The sequence below is a fragment of the Haematobia irritans genome, chromosome 2 (genome assembly GCF_050003625.1).
Source record: "Haematobia irritans isolate KBUSLIRL chromosome 2, ASM5000362v1, whole genome shotgun sequence".
In the NCBI taxonomy this organism is placed as follows: domain Eukaryota; kingdom Metazoa; phylum Arthropoda; class Insecta; order Diptera; family Muscidae; genus Haematobia; species Haematobia irritans.
The window spans coordinates 131,585,584-131,609,595 of record NC_134398.1 but is presented as its reverse complement, the minus strand read 5'-3'; the positions used below and the strand labels follow the sequence as shown (position 1 = coordinate 131,609,595).

General features: G+C 35.0%; 2 protein-coding genes across 3 annotated transcripts in view; both read right to left on the bottom strand.

The window, feature by feature from the left end:
* dpy (fibrillin-like protein dumpy) overlaps positions 1 to 24,012 on the bottom strand; it is a 99,917-nt gene that overhangs the window by 65,797 nt on the left and 10,108 nt on the right. For both annotated transcript variants that reach the window (XM_075296159.1, XM_075296160.1), the window contains exons 4-5: positions 23,608 to 23,700; positions 17,893 to 18,696 (exon numbers count right to left, since the gene is read on the bottom strand). In XM_075296159.1, the coding sequence (XP_075152274.1) occupies positions 17,893 to 18,696; positions 23,608 to 23,700 (897 nt within the window). The remainder of the gene's footprint in view (positions 1 to 17,892; positions 18,697 to 23,607; positions 23,701 to 24,012) is intronic.
* Positions 1,552 to 14,754, bottom strand: LOC142227618 (uncharacterized). The gene has a single exon (XM_075298097.1). The coding sequence runs from the start codon at positions 14,731 to 14,733 to the stop codon at positions 1,552 to 1,554; it is 13,182 nt and encodes a 4,393-aa protein (XP_075154212.1). The 5' UTR covers positions 14,734 to 14,754.

The following is a 24,012-nucleotide window of genomic DNA, read 5'->3' as shown; positions in this document are numbered from 1 at the left end:
AAAAATGAAATTTGAATTAGTTTGGAAATATTATTATGGGATAAACAAAAAAAGATGATCTAAAAAACATTCATGGCATTCTCCTAGAAATGAGAAAATGGCAAAGAGATTTTGCTTAATTTAAAAATAACAAAAAAATTTAGATTTAATTTTTTTCTCAAGGCAGGGGTTATATTTTTAATTTATTTTCAAAATTTTGTTGAATGAATTTCTAAAATTCTGATATTTGGTTAGTTATCTTTTGATTTAATATAAACTATTACCGAATTGTTTTAGCTATGGTTTAATAAAAGATTACGACTATGCATAGTTCAACATATACACATGCTGTTTTAATACTAAAATATAAAAAGGCTCTACATTAAATCTAAAAGCTTTGTTATGGGTCATGCACAATACCGTAACCAGGTTAGTAAAGCTCTAAGACTACCACACAATAAAAATGTACAATTATTTACAGGAAATATATACAGGCGATTTTCTTTTTTGTAAAAGGCTCAGGGAGAGCTTTGAGAGAGAAAATATCATTCTACAAACTAGCATTCAGTCTAGTTTTTTTTCTTTCTTTTAACATGCTTCGTAACACCATTAAATTTCTTGAGTATTTTTTCTTTGGTTTTTGAAGAGATTCTTAAATCTAAGTCACATATAAATCAGAGGCCGTGCTACAAACATTTTATAGGTAAACACATACAAAACAGGGGAAGGAAACAAAATAAGAGAATATACGACATCAATATCTTTACCTTAAAAAAAGAGGCAGAGAGAGGGAGAAACAGCTACACAGTGAGAAATAGAGGAGAGAATAAAACAAAACATCGCAAAACATGCAGCACATATATAAGAAAAACACATTCAACGTAGAGAAAACAGATGTACTCGCCAAGAGCTTTCCAAGAGAGTTGGATTGATGAAAAGATTTGATCTTGATGTGTGTAAAATGAATTCCAATGATTGGCGAGCATTGTTGACAGGTGATATAGAGATTGTTTTGATTTTATTTCATTCATTACAGAAAGTGTGACACCCTAAACATTCAGAAAAGACACAAAATTGAGAGAAGCAGTCGTAAACATAACAAAAAATCCGAAAATAGAGAGCGAGAGACAGGGATAAAGAGTGAAAACGATTGACAAACATGTATATGATGCAGGAAACACAACAAAATGTCCTTCAATGGTATGATCTTCTATGGATGGTTTGTGTGAGTGTATATGTGAGGTAGTGAGTGAATTGATTTTTTTGTGTTCACTATGCTGAGAACACAATAGTTGATGATGTTCGATCTCATTCCACCAAGTCATGCGGAGTGTTTGTTCGCCTGAGACCGAGAAACATAACACGTCCAATGACTCTCATTCGTATGCTTTTGTATATGAGTGTGCGTGTGAACCATTAACCCTTTCGCATAACACAACATCAGAGTCTATAGGAGAGCCCTCCTAATTCATATGGATATATATAAATCGTTTGCATTCCAGGAAGATATTTTTTGTTTGATTTGTGGGAAGAAGAGGTTGGTAGAAAACACACACAGGTGATTTGATGGTTTCAGTTACCTGCAATGATGCGACAATCACTGGTCCTGAGATCGCCTTGGACGTGTGGACAGAAACACATTGGCGTATGATAGAATGTATGACATTTGGTATATATGGGCTTATAACGTTTGCAAATGTTCTTATAAAAGTCACAGGGTTTAGCACAATTCCGTCCAATACACACCTCATCGTCCGCACAGTCATGGTCAGTTATACAGCAAATGTCCGATTTGTTGGTGGGTAAAAACTGTTCAGTCGGTTTGGTCGTTGTGAAAGCGGTAGCAAAATCAATTTTGGCAGTTGTCATAGATGGCACAAAGGATTCCAAGGATGTGCTTGTCACATCCTTATCCATAATAGAAGTTAGTGTTGTTAAGTCAAAACGTTTGATAGCATCTGTTGTAATTGAGATTGACACTTCAGTTGTATTTTGAGTATCTTCACTAGGTATGGCAGTGGTTATTGGTTGATATGACGAACCAGTGGAGGTAGTTTCTCGATAGCCAGGTTCGATGGAAGTTTCTGGTGTTACCACAAATATTGTTTGATTAGCGGCAGTGGTAGTTTCAGGAGTTACAATAAAGACTTTAGTCACTGGTTCCGAAGTTTGGTCGTAGGAGGAAATTGTCGGTGATGCTGTGGTAGAAAATTGTGTTGTTGTTTCTAAGCCGACTTCCATCGAAGTGGTCATGTTCAAAAATGTGTCATCGATAGTGCTGGAAGTCTGTGGTGGTTTAGAAGTCATTATACTTTCAGTAATTGATTCCGTGTTTGATGTTGCTTCTTCAGAAACTTTAGCAATGGTTGTTTCCGAAGATTGGTCAGGTGATTTCGTTACAATATCTGAAGATTTCAAGGTGGTGATTTTCGTCTTCATAGAAGAATATTGGGTTGTAGATTCCATACCTACGTCCATTGGAGTAGTAATATTCAATATCTCATCAACAATGAAATTTGAAGTTTCCTTAGTTGCAAAACTTGTGGAGGTCTCACTTATTATTTCCTTGGACCGTGTTGATTCTTCCGAATCTCTGGAGGTAGTGGATTCTATTTTCGTTGCAAATTTTTCAGACTTCATAGTTGTAGCTAGTTCCGATTCGAAAATTCTGGAAGTCTCTGACAAGAATGGTGTAGTAGTTTCACTATCGGATATTGCAGGTTTCTCAGTAGTCGTTAGCTGCACGAGTTCTGGTATTTCTGTGGGTTCAGTCACAACACCTTCTTTAAATTCTTCGGGATATTTTGACCCTCCTGTGGATTCCGGCAATGTTGAAGTTTCAAGATCTAGGCCTTCTGCTGTTACTTTTGGAGGAAGTTCTGTCCTTTTGGATTCCGGCAAAGTTTTAGCTTCAACATCTGGAGCTTCTGTTGTTGCGACTGTAGGAGGTTCTGTCATTTTTGATTCCGGCAATGTTGTAGCTTCAAGATCAGGGCCTACTGTTGTTACCTCAGCAGAAAATTCTATTGTTTTTGATTCCGAAAATGTTGAAGCTTCAAGATCAGGACCTTCTGTTGTTACCTTTGTAGGAACTTGTGTTATTTTCGCTTCCGGCAATGTTGTAGCTTCGAGATCTGGACCTGTTGTTGTTACCTCTGAAGGAAGTTCTGTCTTTACTGTTTCCGGCAAAATTGTGGCTTCCACATCTAGTATTTCTGTTACCGTTGAAGGAAGATCTGTCATTTGTAATACCGGCGAAGTATTGGCTTCAACATCTGGACTTTCTGTTACATCTGAAGGAAGCTCTGTCATTTTTGATTGCGGCAATGTTGTAGCTTCTAAGTCTGGACCTATTGTTGTTACCTTTGGATAAAGTTCTGTCATTTTGGTTCCCATCTTTGGTGGTAACTCTGTTACCTTTTCACCAACATTGATTCCAGAAGTAGAAATTTCCACTGTTGTTTCTTCAAACTCTGAAGGTTTAGTAGCTCTTTGAGTGTATTCATATATATCATCCATAACAATAGTCTCAGAAAGTGGAATTTCTCCTGCTTCTGTTGTGGATGCGTCTATGATTGGTATAGTTGACTCAGAAACAGTTTCTTTTGTGGGTTCTTCTTCTGGAGCGTTTGTTACTGCTTCCTTAGTAACTCCCGGTTCTGTTGAAGGTGAAACAATCTCCGTATCTGTCTGTATAACAAAGGATGGTAATGTAGTTTCTTCTTCTTCCATGGTAGTTGTACTTAGATTGTTTGAAGGTGTGATCGTTTTCAAGGATGGTTTAGTGCTACTTGCATCCATCGGTAATTCTGTCTTAGACTCATCGGGAATTGCTGATGGAATTGCCTGTGTCTTTGATTCTATAACTTCAGTAGTAACGGAAAATTCCTCTGTACGAGGCTCTGTTGCAATATCGGTAGGTATTGTTGTTTGTGTTCCACCATCTTTTGCATCTTCAATTGCTTGCGTTACTATTACCTCGGACTTTGTTGTGGATGTGTCTAGAGATCCTGGTATTTGAGTTCCGCTTACAGGAGTAGTTACTTCACTGAGTGGGGTGGTATATAAATCTTCTACTCTTTTCGTAGTACCACTGGTCTGCGAAACCTTTAGAATTTCTGAAGTGGTTGTCATGATTCCTTTTTCGGTTGTTATGACTGTTCCAGGTAATTCAGTAGATTCTGTATTTTCTCGATCAATAGCCCCAGTAGGCTGTCCAAATGTCACCGAATATTCGGTGGTAGAAATTGTTGTCGGCCTCTGGCTTTCTGTGGTGGTGTCATCGGCTACTTTGGAACCTTCTATTGTGTACATAACTTTGGGGGAAGTTGTGGACATGGCATCTTTAGGAGTTTCAGTTGTTTCCGATATCAGAGGTGTTAATGTAAAAGGTTTCGTTTGCTCTGGATATTCTGTAGTCATTGCCATATCTCTAGGTATCATTGTAGATGATTCCGTAGCTTTGGGTTGTGAAGTAGATTGAACTGAAATACTTTCCGTGGGGGATTTCGTAGTTTGTTCTTCTGTTGTTACCGATTCTGTGGCTTCCAAAACTGTGGGAGTTGACGTTTTGGATCTACTGATTTCGGTTTGAGGTCTAACACTAGATTCTGTGGTAGCCATAGGTGACTCAGTAGTATATATTCTATCAACAATTTCCTTAGGATATTTTGCTGTAGTTTCCATATCCATTGTGGTTACTGCAGAAGGTTGTGTAATATCAATAGAGGCGCTAGTGGAGAAGGTTTCTTCCATGAAAGATTCAGTAGCTTCTGGGGCTAATGAGGTTTCTCTTTGATCTTTGCTCGTCGATTCTGTGGTTGTCTTTGAGGATACGGTAGTATGTAGATCTTCAGAAATTTCACCAAAGTGTTCTGTGGAAGTATCAGATGCTTGTGTAACTGTGGTTAATACTGGAGTGGTAGAGATCTTTGTGGTTTCTATGTCCTCTTCTGGTATAACCTTGGTAGGCTCGGTAGTATACAAACTTTCTGTGGTTTGTGATATGTAGGTAGCTTCGCTTTCTGGCGTTTTTGTGATCAACGGAATTACCGTGGACTTACCTCCGATATTGCTTGCGGTCGTCTCCGAACCTATATTTTCATTCCCCATCTCTGAAATTTTCGTAGATTCCGTCATTGATTTTTCAGTTGAGTAATGACTTTCTGCGACACTTGTTGGTAGAGTTGGTTGTACACTGATAGGAGATTCGGTATCGATACTTGTCATGGGGATGTAATCGAAACCTGGCGGTTTCTTTGGTTTACTATCAACTTCAGAAGTGGTAACCATATCGATTATTTTGGAAGTAGTATATTCTTCTGGGGATATGCGTTCTGTTGTTTCGTCAAGAGGTCCCAGAGTAGTGTGCTGTGGTTTTGATATAATATCTGAGGGTTTTGAAAAACTAGATGGTTTTCCAGGAACTGTAGTTGGTTTTGTAATATATGGTAGCTTTTCTGTAACAATAGGTTCTTGTGTCACAGCTACTTTACTTTCCAAGGAAGTAGTTTCTATCTGTTCCATACCTTCCATTGGCTGCTCAGTTTTGCTTTCTATTGAAATTTCTGTTATTGAATAATAAGTAGAAGATTCTGTTGGGAGTTTGGTAGAACTTGATATATCCGTTATTTTCGTTACTGCTTCTGCTCCAGATGGTAATTTTGTTGAGTCTGCGGAAACAGTTTCGAATTTTGATTTTGTTGTAAGATAAAATGGTGACTCTGTTGAAGCTCGTTTGGTCGAGTCTAGTTCAGTCGGAGGCAGTTGTGTTATTGGTGTAGTTCCACTATCAGCATCTGTGGGCATTATTGTTGTCGTTTGTTTTCCAGTGCTCTCAGTGAAATTTTCTTTCGGTCCAGACGTTGTAACGGGGGCTGTGGTGTCATAAGATTTTGTAGAAAATTGATCCTTGCTATATGTGTCTGCATGTGTTGATTCTTTAAGGATATCTGAAAAAGGTGTTGTCGTTATGTATGGTATGCCAGTAGTTTTGCCATATAGGGTCGAAGATTCTACAAATTCACGCCCTGTGAACTTTCCTGGTTCTGCAGAAGTAGTTTCTTCCTCAGGAGTTTGAGTGGACTCCGTCACACTTCCAGAAGGCTTAGGACTAGTTGCTCGTTCTTCATCTTTGTCTGAGGTAGAATCTTCAACTTGTGTAGTTTTTGTAGATCCTTCTAATGAATTTATTCTTTTTTCGCTAGTTGCAGTGGTTCTAGCAATTGTGGTAGGTTCTTCTGTATATGTTGGAGAAATTGTTGGTATGGAATCAAATTTAGGCTTTTTCGTTGTTGATTCTTCTTTCTCTTCCACGGGTGTAGTAGTGGTAATACCAGGAATTTCAGTGGTCTTGGTTTGGTCTCTTACATGCAGCGTCGTTGGAGTTTCAACCAAAATTTTTGTTGTCAAATCTACTTCCTCCGTCGCTGGAGTAGTAGTTTTCTGTATATCTGGTGTAAGACCAGTTATAGTTTCAGGAATCGTTGGTTTAGTAACAGTTTCTTCTTCAGTCGTTGTCATTTCAGTCTCGGTCGTTATAGTGGTAGGAATAATTGACGAAGAACTTTCACTTACATCAATCTTTGTTACTTCTTCTAAAGAAATTTCCGTTGTGGTATCCAAGTCTTTTATTGTAACAGTTTGAGTTTTTGTATCTGGTGAGGAAATTGTTATTGGGATTTTTGATGGTACAGTCATTATATACGAAATAGAAGTTGTGGTCAAATTAATTGGAAATTCTGTAGCCGCTGAGGTAGCGTATGTTACTATGCCTGTAGATTCTATGGGTTTGTCAGTGGCTTTACTTTCAGATTTGGTGATTTCTGTCAAGGGAGTCTCCGTATATTTCTCATTAGTCTGGGATGCTTCGGTAGTTGTTGTAGAAATTTCAATATCTTTAGTTGTAAAGTCATATTGGGCTGATGTTGTAGGGATTTCTTCGGATGGTTTTATTGTTTCAGTCGATGTGATTATTGTTTCTGTTGAGAATTCCTCTAAAGGTGTCCTCGTGGATTTCGAATATTCTGTTGATGTCTTATATTGTTCGGTTGAAGATTCAGTTGATACAACTGTGGGAGTTGTTGGTATATACACCGGAGGTGTTCCCGATTCCTTAATCTCATCTGTTGGTAACATAGTTGTTATTTTAGAAAACGGTGTCTCAGTTGCTTGGGCTACAGAAGGCTGAGTTGATATTTCTGTTGAGTAATCTTCAGGTGTTCGTTTTGTTGTTTCGTATTCCGTGGATGTTGCGTAACTGGTTACAACTTCGTGGGTAGTTTTGGTCATGGAAGGTATAGCTTCAGTTGTAGTGTCTAATTTGTAAGATGTTGTAATCATCGCTGGTATTTCAGTGGTATCCGTAATTTTTGGAATTTCTGTTTCTTGTTTTGATTCCATAGAAGTTGCATATTCCGTAACTGCTTTTTGTGTAGTTTCCGATGTTGTATCCATTGATGTTACCAAAGTAGAGGGATTTGTTGACAATTCGGATATCTCTGGGGGTGTATCGGTAAGCATTTCTGTTTCTTGCAAATCACTAGGTTTTAAAGTAGTGGCCTTCTCGTAATGCACGGTTGAACTCTTGGTGACTTCTGTAATTGATTCTGTTGAGAATTCCTGATGACCTTCAGGAGTTGTGTCATATTTAGAAATCTCCTCTTTGGGAGTAGCATTGCCTATTTCCAAGGTACTCATATCAGTGGTTCCCATTTGATCTTTTGGCAATTTAGGCGATATTGTTGTGCCTCCGGCTTCCGTATCTGGAATAGTAGTCAAGTCCATTATTTGTTGATCTGTTGCTTCATATTTTGTGGTTGTTTTAGAAATGTTGTCATCGACTTCTTGAGAAGTGGTTACTGGATATTTGGTTATTTCACCAGGTGCTACTGTAGATACACTTTCGACTGTTGTTGCTTCTCCAGTGGTTTTATCGACATCGCTAACCGAAGTTTCAGTTGTAAGGGGGGTCTCTTGTGTTTCTATTCCACTCACTGTTGTTTCCACAATCATTGTTGTGTCATCGACTTCTTGAGAAGTGGTTACTGGATATTTGGTAGTTTCACGGGGTGCCACTGTAGATACACTTTCGACTGTTGTTGCTCCTCCAGTGGTTTTATCGATATCGCTAACAAAAGTTTCAGTTGTAAATGGGGTCTCTTGGACTTCTCTTCCACTCTCGGTTGTTTTCACAGTCATTGGATGCATGGTAGTTTCATCTATTCTTGTGCTATATTTTTGGGTGGTGGTTTCCGCACCCAAAGAAGGACTTTCTGTTAAATGTCGCGTGGTTGTTGTTTCCAGTTTAACATCCACCGCTTTTGTAGTGGTTTCTTCACTTGAAGGAATTTCGGATGTTTTACTGGATTGATCAGAAGACTTCGTGGTTTCAGATTCTGCAACGGTGGGCAATCGTGAAATAGTTTCGTAGGTGGTGGGACTAATGTTCGTTCGATCAGTGGTTACAGGACTTGACAATAAATCTGAATCCTCTTTAGTTACCAAAGGAAGCATTGTAGATTTTATTCCTTCTTCAGTGGTTCGTTCGGTAAATGGTGTTCCAGTTAGGGATTCTATTGTAGTTTGTGAAGCTTTATCGGCCAAGGAAGCAGATGTGGTTTCCAACTCCTTATCCGCGACAACTTCAGCTGTAATAGTTTCGAATATCATTGCAGGCTCTGTGGTTATTTCTCTGGGATATTCAAATGTTGTTTTTGCCAGTTCGTCAGATATTGTCGATGGGCGTAAAGTAGTTTCGAATTTTGGTTTCTTTACTTTTCTATCGCCAGATTCTTCTGTAACTGCAATAGATTCCAAAGTGGTTTGCTTTTCAATTGAAGATGGCGTAGTGATATACCCATCTTCCGTGGTATATTCCTTTGATAGATCAGTAAGTTTTTTCATTGTAGTACTACCCTCTGGTTCGGGAGTTAAATATTCATAACCAGTTGTCAATTTATAACTTGGTTCCTTTGTTGTATCTTTTACAAGTTCCGTTGCTGATGGTGTAGTAATTTCTGGTACTTCCGTAATATTTTCTTCGTTACTTTCGGTAAAAGGTTTCGCAGTTGGTATATCCAATGGCATAACTGGTTTATCATACTTATAACCCTTACTTGGCTTTTGTGTAACTATAGACTCACTTGTAGTTTCGAACAAATCTTCTCCTAGTGTGGTTGATACACCTATAGTCGGTATAGTAACATAAGGTATACCTGAAGTTTTTCCATATTGCGTAGTTGGTTCAAGGCCGAGAGTAGTGACGGTTTCATCAACTAAACCAATTCCAGGTGTAGTAGTTTCTTCAAACAAAGATTTCTTTGTGGTAAACATTTGTGGTTCTTCACTGCTGAATGTGCTTATATCCATAGGTCCCATGGTTGTTTTAGAAGTATCGTACTTCAGCGTGGTTTTCTCTCCGAATCCTGAAATTGTAGTTCCAGTTTTTTTATCAGTTGCTACAGTTCCAATTTCAGTGGCAGAACTTAATGTTGATGGTACGTCTGTTATTGGTTGAAGAGTTGTTTCCTCCAATTGTGGCGTCAATGTGGGCAAACCAGTTGTCACATAAGGGATACCGGTTGTTTTACCAAAAACAGTGGTGGGTGTGCCATAAGCTGATATTGTAGTCTTTGTACTTTCAGAGCTGGTTTCCTGATAAAAGTAAGTGGTTTCGGTAGCCGACATAGTTGATTCTTTCGAAATTGTATCTTTTGGATATGAAGAAATTGTTTGAGTTTTTGGCTTAGTTGTTTCCAATGTCCTGTCTTCTACGATTGTTTCTTCTGTTGGTCCTGAAGTCATATATTCCACTGAACTCAAAGTTGTCTCACTGACATCAAGTGTAGGAGTGTCATAATCTTTGTATTCAATTGTTGTAGCTCCCTGTACTGTGAATAATTTATCTGTTGTAGTGGTCAGAGCGGGTTCGACAAACCCAGCAGATGTTGTGCTTTCTATATCTTTTGGCAAAGTAGTTGTCTTGAGAGTTATTCCCTCTACTGCAGAAAGTGTAGTAGATACATCTTCTGTCCCCAAATCTCGGGGAGTTGTAGTTAATTCTTTCACTACTGCTTTAATTGTGGTTTCATCCTCGCTCTCCAAAGGACGCGATGTAGAGGTTGTGATCTCGCCTGTGATTGGAACTTTCGTTCTAGTTTGGTCGACTGATGATATATTTGGGGTTGTGAAATATATTGGTTCAATTCCGCTCACAGTTGTTTTTGAAATATCATCAATTTCTACAGTTCTTAAGGTAGTATCCCCACTTAAATTTGTCGGTTTTAGAGTGGTCTCTTTATCATAAGCTATGGTGGTATCAAAGCCAGAATATTTCTTGGTAATATCTTCGATTCCAGTTGTTCTAGTTTCTGGATACGAAGGTGGTCTAATCGTAGTTCCTTCAAATTCGTTACCACTTAAAGTGGTTTCAATGTATGTAGGAGATGTTGTTTCTGTTAAAGGTTTCTGTGTTGTTTTTATTCCTCGAGAAGTTGTTTCATCTTCATCAAATATCATGTCTTCCTCAGTAGTAGTTTCCTCCGGTATTTCAGTTGTAGTTTCAACTCTAGGTCTCTGTGGGAATTCTTGAGCTAGAGAAGGGGGTTCGAGAGGTAATTTCGTTGAAGTTGAAATACCTCCAGATATAAGATCTTCGGAACTTGTTGTTTCTTTTATTTCAAATTCTGTTGTAATCAATCCAGGAGGTACACTCGAAGTGGATTCTTCAAATTCAGTTTTTGTTGTAGTGTCAGGCTTTTCTAGAATTATTTCGGTGGTAATTCGTACTTCAGATTCATCTGGAGGTATTCTGTATGTTATCATTTCACCCTCTTTAGAATCACTTGAAGGCATTCTACTTGTAGTACTTTCCAAATAACTCCTTGTTGTGGAAGTGGAAGATGGCACTTTGGTTGTTTCTTTTTCAGTTGATGGAGTTGTAGTTTTAACGGCTTGGTCCTCTTCTGGGGTAAGAGTTTCGATTTTTTTAGAAATTGTTGCTACTACTGGCGTGGTTGTCTGCAGAGGCTTTGGAGATTCGGTTGTTGTTTGTATTCCTTCTATTATATCTCCTTGCAAGACTTTTCGAGTTGTGGTATCCTTTTCCATTATTGTTGTTTCCTGCAATTGGCGGGATGTTGTGGTTTCAGATTCGATATCTGACGGTCCTTGAGTAGTTCCAAATTCTTCAGTCGTAGTCTCTAAACTTTTTGGAGTTGTAATAGTAGTAGTTTTTTCTTCGCCTGTAGGTTTTACTGTGGTTTCCCCGCTGCCAATAAAATTCGTTGATGTTGGGATTTCAGAACCTTCAGTGCTGAGACTTACTGTCATACCTGGTTCTGTACTCGCTATAGTAGATTCCTCTATTAGTTCTTTACTAGTTGTAGTTTGATCTGGTTTCGTACTTTCAGGTGTAGTATTCTGTCTGGTAGTAACAACGACAGGTATAGTCGTCATACAGGATTTAGTTGGAATGGTAGTTGTTTCCACTAAAACATCCTCTTCTGTAATGTACTCTTTTCCCTCAGGCGGTTTAGTTTGGTCTGGGAGTAAACCTAAGGAACTTGTCGTTTCAACAACGAAACCTGTTGGAGTTGTGGTAAAGTCAGACTTATCTTCAGGAGAGTATTGCTCCTCTGCGGTTCTGTTATACATAGGTACAGTATAGGTGCGAGTTATTTCTTCATGTATAGGTTTAATAGGAGTAGCGTTATCCATCTCCACATTTGTTTCAGTTGAAGCCTCTATTGTACTTTGATCCGGTAGAAATATTTCAGTAGTCACGCCTTGTTTTGTCGGTCCTACTTTACCAGACTCTGTCGTTTCTTCCGGCACTCTTTTAGTTGTTGATTCTGTTTCTCTATCTTCCTCTGGAACAGTTTGACTAGATTCAAAAGTTATCGATTCTCTGGTAGTAATATCAGGAATAGTAGTTTCTATTGTGGATTTAGTTGTCATTTCGTCTGGTTTATAGATATCTGATTTTGTGGTATCTTCAAATGTGGTTTGATCAAAACCTGTGGTACTAGATTTGGTGAATTCTTCTTCGTCTATTGATTCTCCCATCGTAGTCTCCTCATTTACAAATTTAGGAGTTGTATAAAGGCTAGAAGTTGTAGTTTCCAAAATATTCGTTGTTTCAATTGTATAATCCTTGCGGGTTGAGGTTTCCATTGTTGTTTCATGCAGTTTATAGTCTTTTTCGGTGGTTTGATCAGGTGATACTTCTTCGACAGTTGTTCGATCTACCGGGAAGCTTTCAATTGTAGTTCGATCAGGTTTTGAGGTATCTGTAGTCGCATCGAGGGGTTTAAGAGCCTCCATTTTTGTTGCATCTGATTTGAAAGTGGTTACATCTACCTTCGTGAGAGCTTCCTCAGTAGTTCCTTGATCATATTTGAAATCTGCAACTGTGGTCGAATCTGTTTTTAAACTTTCAATTGTGGTCTTTTGAGGTTTAAAGCCTTCTACAGTAGGTTGATCAAGTTTGACACCTTCTGTAGTAGTTTCTACTGCTTTGAAGCTCTGTGAAGTGGTTTGATCAGCCTTTATGGTTTCAATTGTTGTTTCGTCTATTTGAGTTGTGTGTTGACCTGCTTTATAGTCTTCTGTAGTTTCTTGACCATATTCAAAACCTTCAGTTGCAGTTTTAATTGTAGTCTGCTTAGGTTTAAAGCTTTCAATAGTGGTTTGATAAGTTTTCAAACTTTCAGTTGTAGTTTGTTCTGGTACTGAAGTTTGATCGGATTTAATACTTCCAAGTGTTGTCTCATCTATTTTCACAGTTTTGAAGCTCTCAGTTGTAGTTTCATATGGCTTGATACCCTCAGTAGTAGTTTGAATTGGTTTGATACTCTCTGGAGTGGTTTGATCATCCGTAAAGACATTCATAGTTGTCACTTCTTCTCCAATGGTTGTTTGATCACCTTCATATATCGTAGTAGTTTCTTTGTCGGATTTGTAGCTTTCAGTTGTGGTCTGATCTGGTATTAACTTGGTAATTGTCGTTTGTTCTGGTTTAATACCTTCAATTGTAGTTTGATCAGTTTTTAAAACTTCAGTAGTTGTTTGTAAAGGTTTAAGGCTCTCTAAGGTGGTTTGAACAGCTTTGAAACTCTCAATTGTTGTGACTTCTACTTTAGAAGTAGATTGATCAATCTTGTAGCCTTGAGTCAATCCTTGAACTTCCAAACTGTTAATTGTGGTTTGCTCCGGTTTAAAGCTTTCCATTGTAGTCTGTCCAGTCTGGAAACGTTCTGTAGACTTGATACTCTTCACAGTAGTTGTATCGGCTTCAATGGTTGTCGCCTCCGATTTTATAGTACTTTGATCAGTCTTATAGCCTTCGGTAGTTTCTTGAGCTTGTTTGAAATCTTCATTCGTAGTTTGCTCATCTTCTGTACTATCTATTGTTGTTGGTTGTGATACGCTAGTTGTTTGGTAAGGTTTGTATCCTTCGGTAGTGCCTTCATAAGGTTTGAAGTCTTCAATGCTATTCTGATCAGGTTTAAAGCTCTCAATGATGGTTTGATCAACTATAATGCCTTCAATTGTCGTTGTTTCTGTTTCAGTTCTTGTAGGCATAGTTGTACTTATTGTATATAATTTAGCTTCGTCTAAAATTTCAGGAGTGGTGGCCTCAGATTTGGTACTAGTTTCCCTTTCTTTGGAAATGTCTGTTACATCCTCAAATGTTTTTGACGTTGTAGGTTTTTGTATATCAACAGAAGATTTCATGGTTGAACCAGATATTTTTGACTTCACCTCCTCTTCTGGAGTAATTGTAGTTCCCTCTGGTACTCTCTTCGAAGATGTTTCTATATATGTAACCCCTTCCGATGGTGTAGTTCCTTCTACTTCCATCTTGGTCAAATAAATCTCAGTGGTCATATCTCGAACTATTGTCGGTTTCGTGGTACTATCGTACGACTTTGTCGTTTCTGCTTCAGACTCGATTGACGTTGTAGGTTCTTGTATATCAACAGGTGGTTTTATGGTAGAACCAGATATGGTTGGCTTTACCTCCTCTTCTGGAGTAATTGTAGTTCCCTCTGGTACTCTCTTCGAAGATGTTTCTATATATGTAACCCCTTCCGATGGTGTAGTTCCTTCTACTTCCATCTTGGTCAAATAAATCTCAGTGGTCATATCTCGAACTATTGTCGGTTTCGTGGTACTATCATAGGACTTTGTCGTTTCTGCTTCAGACTCGATTGACGTTGTAGATTCTTGTATATCAACAGGTGGTTTTATGGTAGAACCAGATATGGTTGGCTTTACCTCCTCTTCTGGAGTAATTGTAGTTACTTCTGGTACTCTCTTCGAAGAAGTTTCAATATATGTAACTCCTTCCGGTGGTGTAGTTCCTTCTACTTCCATTTTGGTCAAATCAATCTCAGTGGTCATATCACGAGCTAAAGTCGGTTTTGTGGTACTATCATAGGACTTTGTCGTTTCCGCTTCTGCTTCGATTTCGGTAAATCGTGTACGCATTTCTGTTTGATTTGCTATATCGGCCAATGTATATTTTATGGTAGTTGCCTCAGTACTTGTCTTTAAGTCCAAGTCTGTCATGTCCGTAGTCGGTATTATGGTAGTTGTCACGTCCACTGGACTGGGTTTACCACCCATTACCGGCAGGCAATAGTGTGTTTCGTTACCCTGAAAACTTAAAGAACATATACATGTCATAACCCTATGCGTTCTGATTATACAAATTTTTCCCTGTGCACATTCGTAGATACAAGGATCCATGCATAGACCCTGGGAACCGCATCTTAGTGTATCTGGACACTGATCATCCGATGAACATTTTATATTTTCATCTGGGGGAAGTGGTGTAGATGCTATATAGTGACGACGATTTCGTTATTTGTGTGTTTCGAAGCGCGGCATGGTTTGGTTTTATTTTTCAGTAAATGTGAAGTTGAAGCAATAGATTTAAATTTTTTTAAGTGTAAAAATTTTTTGTTTGTACAAAATTTGGTGATATAAAGAAAATGTAAAAGTTATCATTAATAAAATAAAAACAATTTTCTAAAAAAACTATATACAAAAGGAAAAATAATTTCGGAAAATCAGTAATAAATCCAGGTGTTGAGAAAAGTGAAGAAAATTCGGGGAGAGTGTGAAATAGAAATCTAAAGTGAGAGAGGGAGGAGTGTATTCAGAGGAGGAAATCTTTTCTATATAGCACAATATCGACTGTACAAAATTCAAAGATCCAAATTTAATTTTGGAGGATGAAAACAAGTAAATTAATTCTAAATTCCCATAAGTTTATACAAAAAGAAATTAAAAATTTCCATTTTTACAAAGTTGGCCTATAATAGGAGTACTGATTTTTTTGTTTAACTGATTATTTTTTCAATTTTTCTTACTGTACAAATTGTGTGTTTTTGTTTTCCTTTTTGAAGAAGATTTCTTTACACAAATGAAAGAAATAAAATTAGTAATTAATTTTAAACTAACAACATAATTGAGGATAGATACGTTGTTTTACTTGTAAAAATTAGATACCTCTAGTATTTACACTTACATAGTTAGGTACGATTTAAATTTGATTAATGGTATTTAATCAACAAATATTTAAATAAAATTATATTACTTTTACAGATTAGTAAAAAACTGATTATTGTTATTATTTGTGTTTTTTGATTAATACATTTTTATACAAAAAATTATATTATTTGCTATTTTAGTACCAATTGGTTATTTTTTCGGGGAGTAAGAATTTGGGTTGGTTTTAAACAAAGGATATGGGGAAAAGTGAGTGACAGAGAAAATGAGTTGTTGGTTAACAAGAAAATGTGAACGAGAGTTCTATTGATTGGAAAATTGGAGTGGAGGTTCCAAATATTGTTGGTGTTCTATATTTGTTTTTTGGTTACGTTTTTCCATTTCAAAGGTGTGATCTTGGTGTAATCTTTTCTAACTGCAGTTGGGTGGAGTGAAGTTAGCAAATGTTTTTTTCTCGATTTTTTTTTCTTTTTTGGCTTTAGTTTTGGTTGGCTATGGAGTGAGCATGAGCGTGTGTGAATGTTTTTGTTTTAATTGCAATAACAATAAATTAAAATTATTTTTTTTCTTCTAAAAAATCAGTCTTGTGAGAAGGCAAAGTGTTTAAAAGGGGTGAGAGATTGGGGTCAGAAATTGGGGTGGGGAAACCCTTAGGCTATGGGTATAGGTTAGGTGAAAGCTAATCTCGGAGGGGCTCAAAAAGATGTTTTTGGGGTCTTTTAAAAAATCTAAGAAATCTGACTAATATAAACTTAATTTCCTAAAATATTTTCTTTGAACTAAAAAAACTACGTTTTTCCTGGAGGAGGGTTGGAAAAAAAGAAATTGGAAATTATCAAGAGTTTTTAATATTTTTTTAAAAACACTAAATATTTGAGCGTGCGAAGCCAATTTCACACAGATATAGAGGACAACATAATGTTCAAAATCGGTAGATTTGAGAAATCCAATATCGTTGAAAATCCTTTACAAAAATCAAGAAGATTTTTAAAATGCACTCTAATTCTATTAGTAAAATTATAGGAAAATTATTATTAATTTATTTTCTTATTACAAGATTTAAAATCATAATAAATGAAAATAAATATAAAAAGAAAATTAGGTCTTTGACCTAAGGAAATTTTAAAAAATTTTACACAACTTTTGATGCAATTCTGAAATAGCATCATTTTGGTTGGATTATCTTCGTCCAATCAAACGAATATTTAAAAGTTTTATGGCTTTTTCGGTGATTTTTTTTCAAATGATTTTCAAATATAAAATTAAAAAAAAATTTTCAAAATCTAAAAGCTTTGAATTTATTTTGAAAACTCTACATTCTAATTTATATTAACTAAAAAATTTAAATTTTTTAAAGAAAAGCGTTTTAGAAAATTTTAAAAATGTTTGTATACATGGTAAAGCTTTTGAAAATCTCATAAAAATTAAAAAAGAAAAAATATTGAAGCTTTAAAGTTTATGATAAGCGAGATTTTTGTAGGCTTGTTAAAAAAATCTGCTACTTTTGACGATTCAGACATTCTAAAGCTTATAAAGTTTTAATTATTATGGAAAATTCGTGGGAATTACCAATAACTTTATTAGACAAAAAAAATTTAGGAAATTTTAGTTTTTTCCGCTTTTTAGAGCTTTTTGTTTTTTACTTGTACTTTTATCTACTGCAAATCTGTTTTTTTTAATGTAAAAAAGAACTCAAAAGTTAATACAACATTTCGCTGGAAAAAAAAATAATTACAATATATACAAATTATTTGAAAAAATTTTGAAACCTTAAGATAACTTACAAAGCTTTCCCAATAAGCTTCGGTTTATAAAGATTTTTAAGAGAATATTATAAAACCTTGTTGAGCCCTCACTAGATTATTTCCACCTAATTTTAATTCGAGACTTAAAAATAACACAATTTGTTACAAAGCTCCAGGTAAAAAGCTTCATGGTAAACATCGTATGAAAAGCTTTTTTGACAATTCTGTGTGACTTTTTAGTAAAACAGCTATTTTATCTGTAGGCTTGATTTGAGGCTTAATGTTGTTGTTTGTTGATTTGTAGTTTTGGTTTTCACTGAGTGTAGTTAGAATTTTGGGGTAGAGCAAAAGACAGAGTAGGAGAAAGTAAGAGTGACAGCAAAGAGAGAGAGAGACACACACAAATATGAAGGCAATAAGTGAGAATAAGATAGGGATAATAACTCAATGGCTTAAACAATAGCTCTTTTCTTAACGAAAAAAGGGAAAAAGTTTTTTCTTTTATCTCTATCTTAAACTGTACACAGCGAGAAATTGGTAGTGGATTTTGTGGTGAGAGTAGAGATTTTGTTTTTTATTTATTTGGGGTTTTGTTTATTTGAGGGGGTTTTCGGGTATAAGTTTTGTTTGTTTGTGTTTGTTGCTTTACCTTTTTGACATCCATAACGTGAGTCGGCTATAAATCCACTGGGACAGAATTTGCATATCGGCTTGTGATCCTCCACAATACACGGTGAGTTGGGAGCACATTGAGCAAAATCGCAAGGATTGACACATTGATAGTTGCGGCAAGCCAAACCGGCGGGACAACCAGCATCTCTAAGGCATATGGAAATCGAAGGTTGGCAATCTCTCATGCATATGCACACAGGCTTATGATCTTGGACTTCACATGACTTATTCTCTGCACATATGGGTGAACGACCTACAGGCACTATACAAGGATTACGGCATTTACCCTCCGTGCAAGCCATATTCGAGGCACAATCATCGTCACGATAGCATTCCCTTTTCTCGGGAGCACAGGTCAATTCACCATATTCGTTGACAATAAAGCCAGTCTTACAAACGCATACGGGATGATGATGACGGGTCTCACACTTCTTATGGCCACGACATATAAATTGAGGATTCTGACAAGGATCTGTGCATTGGCCATAGGCACCGCATTGTAGATTATCTGGGCAATCTGTATCTTGAGCACACAAAATCTGTTCTTGAGGATCTCTAGACTGGGCAGTGCCATCATCAATACACTTGGGATCGGGTTTACATTCCACTTCAGGTCTTCCAATAAAACAGCTAGGACATGAACAACGTGGTCTATGCAATACAGTTTTACACAATGCATTTGCTCCACAGGCACCGCGTAAAGTACAAGGATCTATGCAATGTCCCTGCTGGCAAGATTTTTCACTGGGGCAATCCGTATCCGTGGAACATTTTTCAGTGTCTATAACATACGTATGTAAATATATATTTTTGTTGGTTGGATTTGGAGACAGGCGTGTGGTAGAAAAATATATATATTTTGTTGTATTTGTTTGTAAGTTTCACAAGAGTACAAGAGAGGGAGAGAGAGGCAGACAAAAATTGTGAGAGCGAGTATAGGGGGGGGGGGGGGGGGGGGGGAGAGAGATTTTTTTTCTATATTGGTAATTTTAAAGGAGGGATCACTTATTTTTATTGAATTTATTTTAGTCTAAGACCAAAATGAAAACAGTAGATGTAAGAGGTCTTGACGCTGGGCAAGTAAGCCTTCTTTGGGGGACTAGAGTAAAAGCTATTTGGCGTTTTTGTGTAAATGTTAGAGGATGGTTTCCAAGGATTGTTAAGGATCAAGGACGGGATATCGGGGACCAAAAGGAGTGGGACAGCTTTATGTTGGAGGGAAGAGATTAAACAATTCTTTGAAGTAAAATGTGAAATATACTTAAAAAATATAAAATTTGACACTAAAAAAAGCCTACAGCTTTTTCGGCAGGATACAGAAAGACAGTGAGTGTTTGAGGTTTTCTTTTTTGTTTCTTATAGACTGATGGTTTTATCTATGTTTGTGGATCTTCGAAGATTCAAAATTCATAAAGTCTTTATTATTAGTACGTTTTTGTCATTTAAAGTAAGGGCGGATTATGAAAGTTTTTGTTTCTTATAGGTTTTTGGAGGGGGTGGGGGTTTTGATTGTGAATTAGAGAGGAGGGTGCGTTAACATTTATAAAAAGAAAAATAATTTTGAGTTGATATAAAAAAATATTCATAAAAACGATTAAATAAAATAACAATAAATCATTGAGAATGATATTTCATTTCAGAGAACTGTGAAGGGGAGTCATCTCACATTTGATAATGATTTTTGGTTTTTTTTTTCAATAAAAAAACATATTTTTTCAAACCATTAGTTTTTAGTTTTTCAATATTTTTGTACAGTGTTTAGCCGATTGATTAGAAGGGGTTTAGAACAAGCTGATGATTTTTTGTAAATTTTTATAATTTTTTATTATTATTTTTTAGTTGTTTTTAAGCCCAATATTTATAAATTTCCAATGAATTTTAGCATAATAATTTAAACAAAAAATACACGACATCCAACACATGCGCTCTGCCCTAATGCAAGGACACGTTATTGGAAGATTTCTTGAATTTTTTCTTTCATATATTTTCAATCGAAATTCCAATTTTTTGAGAATTTTCAAAAAGATTTTGTTCATTTTTGCTTTGATTGTCTTTGGTTTTTGGCTTGGAGGAAAAGGAAAGTTAGTATATTTTTGAAGGGTAGTAAAAGGATTTCAGAGTTTAGGTGTAGGAGAGTTATTCAAATAGGATTTAATCTTTATACAAAACTAAAATAAATTTTAGACAAAATTTTGGCATAGATATTTACATTAGACCAGAGGCGTAGTAGAAAAAGAGAAAGAGAGTTCTTGGGGAGTGTTAGTGAGAAATATTTTCAATTAAAAAAAATGCGAATGGGATTATATACAATTTTGTTGTTTATATTTTTTATATATAGTATTTACAACTTATGCCTATTTACCGAATTAACAAAAAAAAAAAAGATAATTGTTAGTTCTAAAAATTTAGTTACAAATTTTTGTGTAATATTTTTGTTTTAAAAATATTTTATTTTGATTTGCTTGGAAATAAAATGTCTATAAAAGATATAACATGGCTTGATTTGGTAGATGAAGACGGGCGGGTGATGTTTTCTTAACAAAGATTAAATGGAATTGGGTTTGGACCCTTAAGTGGAGAGGAAATTTTCAAACAAAAAAATTTCCTTAATAATTTTATACATTTTTTATTACCTAAACTCTACAATGATTTAATCTTGATGAAGAGATTTTCATTAAAAATATATGTATATATTATTGAAATGACATATAAGCGTGCTGTTATATATGAATGTTTAAAGATAATGATTTCCAGTTAAATAATATAACGGCTTTTTTATTGTTTGTTTTTAAATGAATGAGGTATAAGCAATTTGGTGGTTTGGTTATGTCTGAAGAACTATGTGTGAGAATTGTCCCGTCCACAGTTCCCAATCTGAGACTTGATTTTTTGTTCTTTTTAGGGGAAGGAAATTTATGGGTTTTTGGTATTTTTCCAAGAAATTTAGGTAGTTAAAAAAATAAAAAAAAATACTTAGTTTATAACAAATAACGAAATTCTCAAAATTATGATTCTTAATAAAATTTTGGTAGTATTTTGGGAGATTTTTGTTAGCAGGATAATCCATTGGGGTCTTGGGATATGTAGCAGGGGTGGCAGGGCTGGTGTCAGGTTCAAGGGAATATAGGATTGGGGGTTTCTATTTTGTAAAAAATATTCCTACAAATACATTAACGCAGATCAGGGGTTTTATATTGTGATTGTGACCAATATTTATTTCATATCGCTATCGCGGTAGTTTTAGCTATGTTTGTTTTTTAATAATGTTACTAAGGCCACATTTACCATTTTAGTTTTAACAAATCGTTGGTATTATTTCAGTTTTATAAGGGATTTTCATCACAGTAGTTATGGTTATTTGAAGTTGTTGTTTTTTAGATCTAGTTTTGATTGTTTTTGGTTTAGTAAAAAGCTTTTGAGCTCTAGGTCATTAAAAATCTACAATGCTAACGCACCTGAAATTCTTTGCCCCTAATTATTTTCATATACATTTCTACAAAATGGTATTAAACAAGCATCATAGATAAAAGAAACTGTGAAAAAAACTGTAAAATTGCAATTTATACAGCGATTCTTATTTTTGAAATTATTGAAACTCGCTGGATTCCAGAAAAATAGAAAAACCTATAAGAATCTTTAGATGCCGTGTAACTAGTTCCCGTTTTATTAGTTTTTAAAGGCAAAGACTAGATTGGGCTACCTAAAAGTTCATTCTTTCGAAAAAAAGGTTGTATAATTTGAAAAATATTATTCCAAACATAGTTAGCTAAAAGGTTTTACAATGAACTTCTTATACTAAATCAATTTTTTTAAGAATTCGTGTTTCCACAAACTCAAAATCTATTCGTGTTTGTTTTTTTATATTTGTATAATTTTCTTCCCTGACTTTTGTTTTTTGGTAAAATATTTTGAGTTCTAAGGATTACGGTCCTTCTTTAAAAATTCAGAATAAAAAAATATAAATATATTAAACTTTTATATATTAAAAAGTTTGTTGAATTTGAATATTTTTTTCGAAATGATATGAAACCGAAATCATCACATACGACATATTCATGATTCTTAAATTAAAATAAATGTCTAATGAATTTTTTCTTCGTTTTCTAAGTGATTTTGCTAATAGATAATGAGGAAAGCTTTTGAAGTTTACTAAAAGCTGCATCGCTAAAAATTTTATTAATTGAATTTCTGTGAATGAGGTTAGGTGTACCTTTGTAGCTACTTGATTATTCATTTTATTTAGCCTTTGGGTTAGACTTGGTAAAAGCTTTTTGTTAAAGGCTTTTTGAGTGTATGTGTTTGACCAATATACTACCCAAACGAACGAAAGCTTTTTGATAAAATTTAAATTGATAGCTTGATGATGGTTAAAAAGTATGCGGAGCGTTTACGATTTAATTTATTTTTATTTTTGGGGTGATTGGTTTTTGTGGCGTGGATTGATTGTTGTTGTTTGTTTTTTAAGTAAGTAAATCAGGGATGAGTTAGGATTTATTTTTTTTTCATTTGCTAATAAAGTGTTATATATTTTTTGTAGTTGTTGGTATTGTTGGATAAGGGGTAATATAATGTCAAGGTATAGCAAAATGGATATTTAAAACTAAATAAATTAATAAGTTTTATTTGATTTGCATAAATTATATTAGATGTATTAAAAATAATAAAAAAATATTAAAACTTAATTTAAGGCACAGATTGGGAGACCGCGATAGCGACAGCGACATTCCTCGAATTTTCATTTGTACTAATTTTTCTGTAAACGATTTGATTTTATAATAAACGTTGATTTTAGAGTGCAATTTTTTCATATTGAGTAACAAAACTGAGTAAGTGAATAATATTCAATTGAAAAAAAGTACTAAGTCTGAAATAGGTGATAGTGTGTGTATGTGTTGGTGGCAGTGAAATAATTGGTGAAAATTTTCTTACTAAAGAAAATTTTTCAAAATATATATAAAATTTTTGGTTTTGAATTATTCACAATATTTGTACTCGGTGACAAGGGTTTCTATATAACCCCGAAATATTTGATACAATTGCTTGCTGAAATAGGGACATTTTCTATTTATAATGTGATGTACAATATTTCACATGTGTATAAATTGTTTTTGGTTGTTATTGTAAAATTCATAAAAGTGTCTTGTTTCTTGATTTTATTTTTTTTTGTTAATTTAAAATTTCCATTATTTCAATTTAGTATTTACACACACTACTATGCTTCTATAGATCTCCGTTTAGAGATATATTATTTGGATTACTTTTTAATTTGGAGGTGGGGGCATAAAATAAAATCATATTAAAAATTTGTTTTATTTGTTTAATTCAATGCCATAACAAGATATATGGTTAGGCAATATGACTAAATTATTTTATTTTATTTTTTGTTTGCCTATTAACCTCTAGTTTATTATCCGTTTCAACTAAAGTGTTAAACTATTTGGTTTTAATTTGTTTGCTGTTTCTTATTAAAGAAAAACAATGTTACTCACAAAATTAATGGGATTAACAAACAAATAAAATTCCATAAATTAATCAACGAAAACGAAAAAACCCTACACTTTTTTACTTTGTTTTTATTATTATTAATAAATACGTTTGATATTTTTCCATAAATTGGGGACAAAAAAAGCTTTCACATAGCATTCCATAGCAATTCTATGCTGTAAAAGTTTTATATAATCTAGGTACTTACCTTGCTTGCAGACATAGTCATAGCCCTGACGTACACATTCACCCACAGCACATCCTTCGGTTAGACAATTTCTGGGTGGTTGAGTTAAATAGCCTGAAAGAGAGGAGGTAGAATAGAGTAAGGCATTGTAATAAATTCTGGAAAAAGCAAATGTCTCTCAGAGCCATTTGCTAAAGACTAAAGTTAATAGATTTCCTTTTTGTCCAAAAAATTTTTCCAATTTAAAATTGTATTGGAGATCGGAGGAGAATTATGATTTCCGACTGACAGGAACGAATAGTGTGACAAACCGACCTTACCCATTCAGAAGGCGGTTCTCTTCTAAATCTTTCAAATCATTGATAAGAGAGAAATTTAAGAACTGAAACTATTATGGGACTTATGTTGTATGGTTTGGAAATATGT

Coding starts and splice junctions, on each gene's coding strand:
- LOC142227618 (XM_075298097.1), bottom strand. CDS start 14,733: ATGGATCCTTGTATCTACGAATGTGCACAGGGAAAAATTTGTATAATC.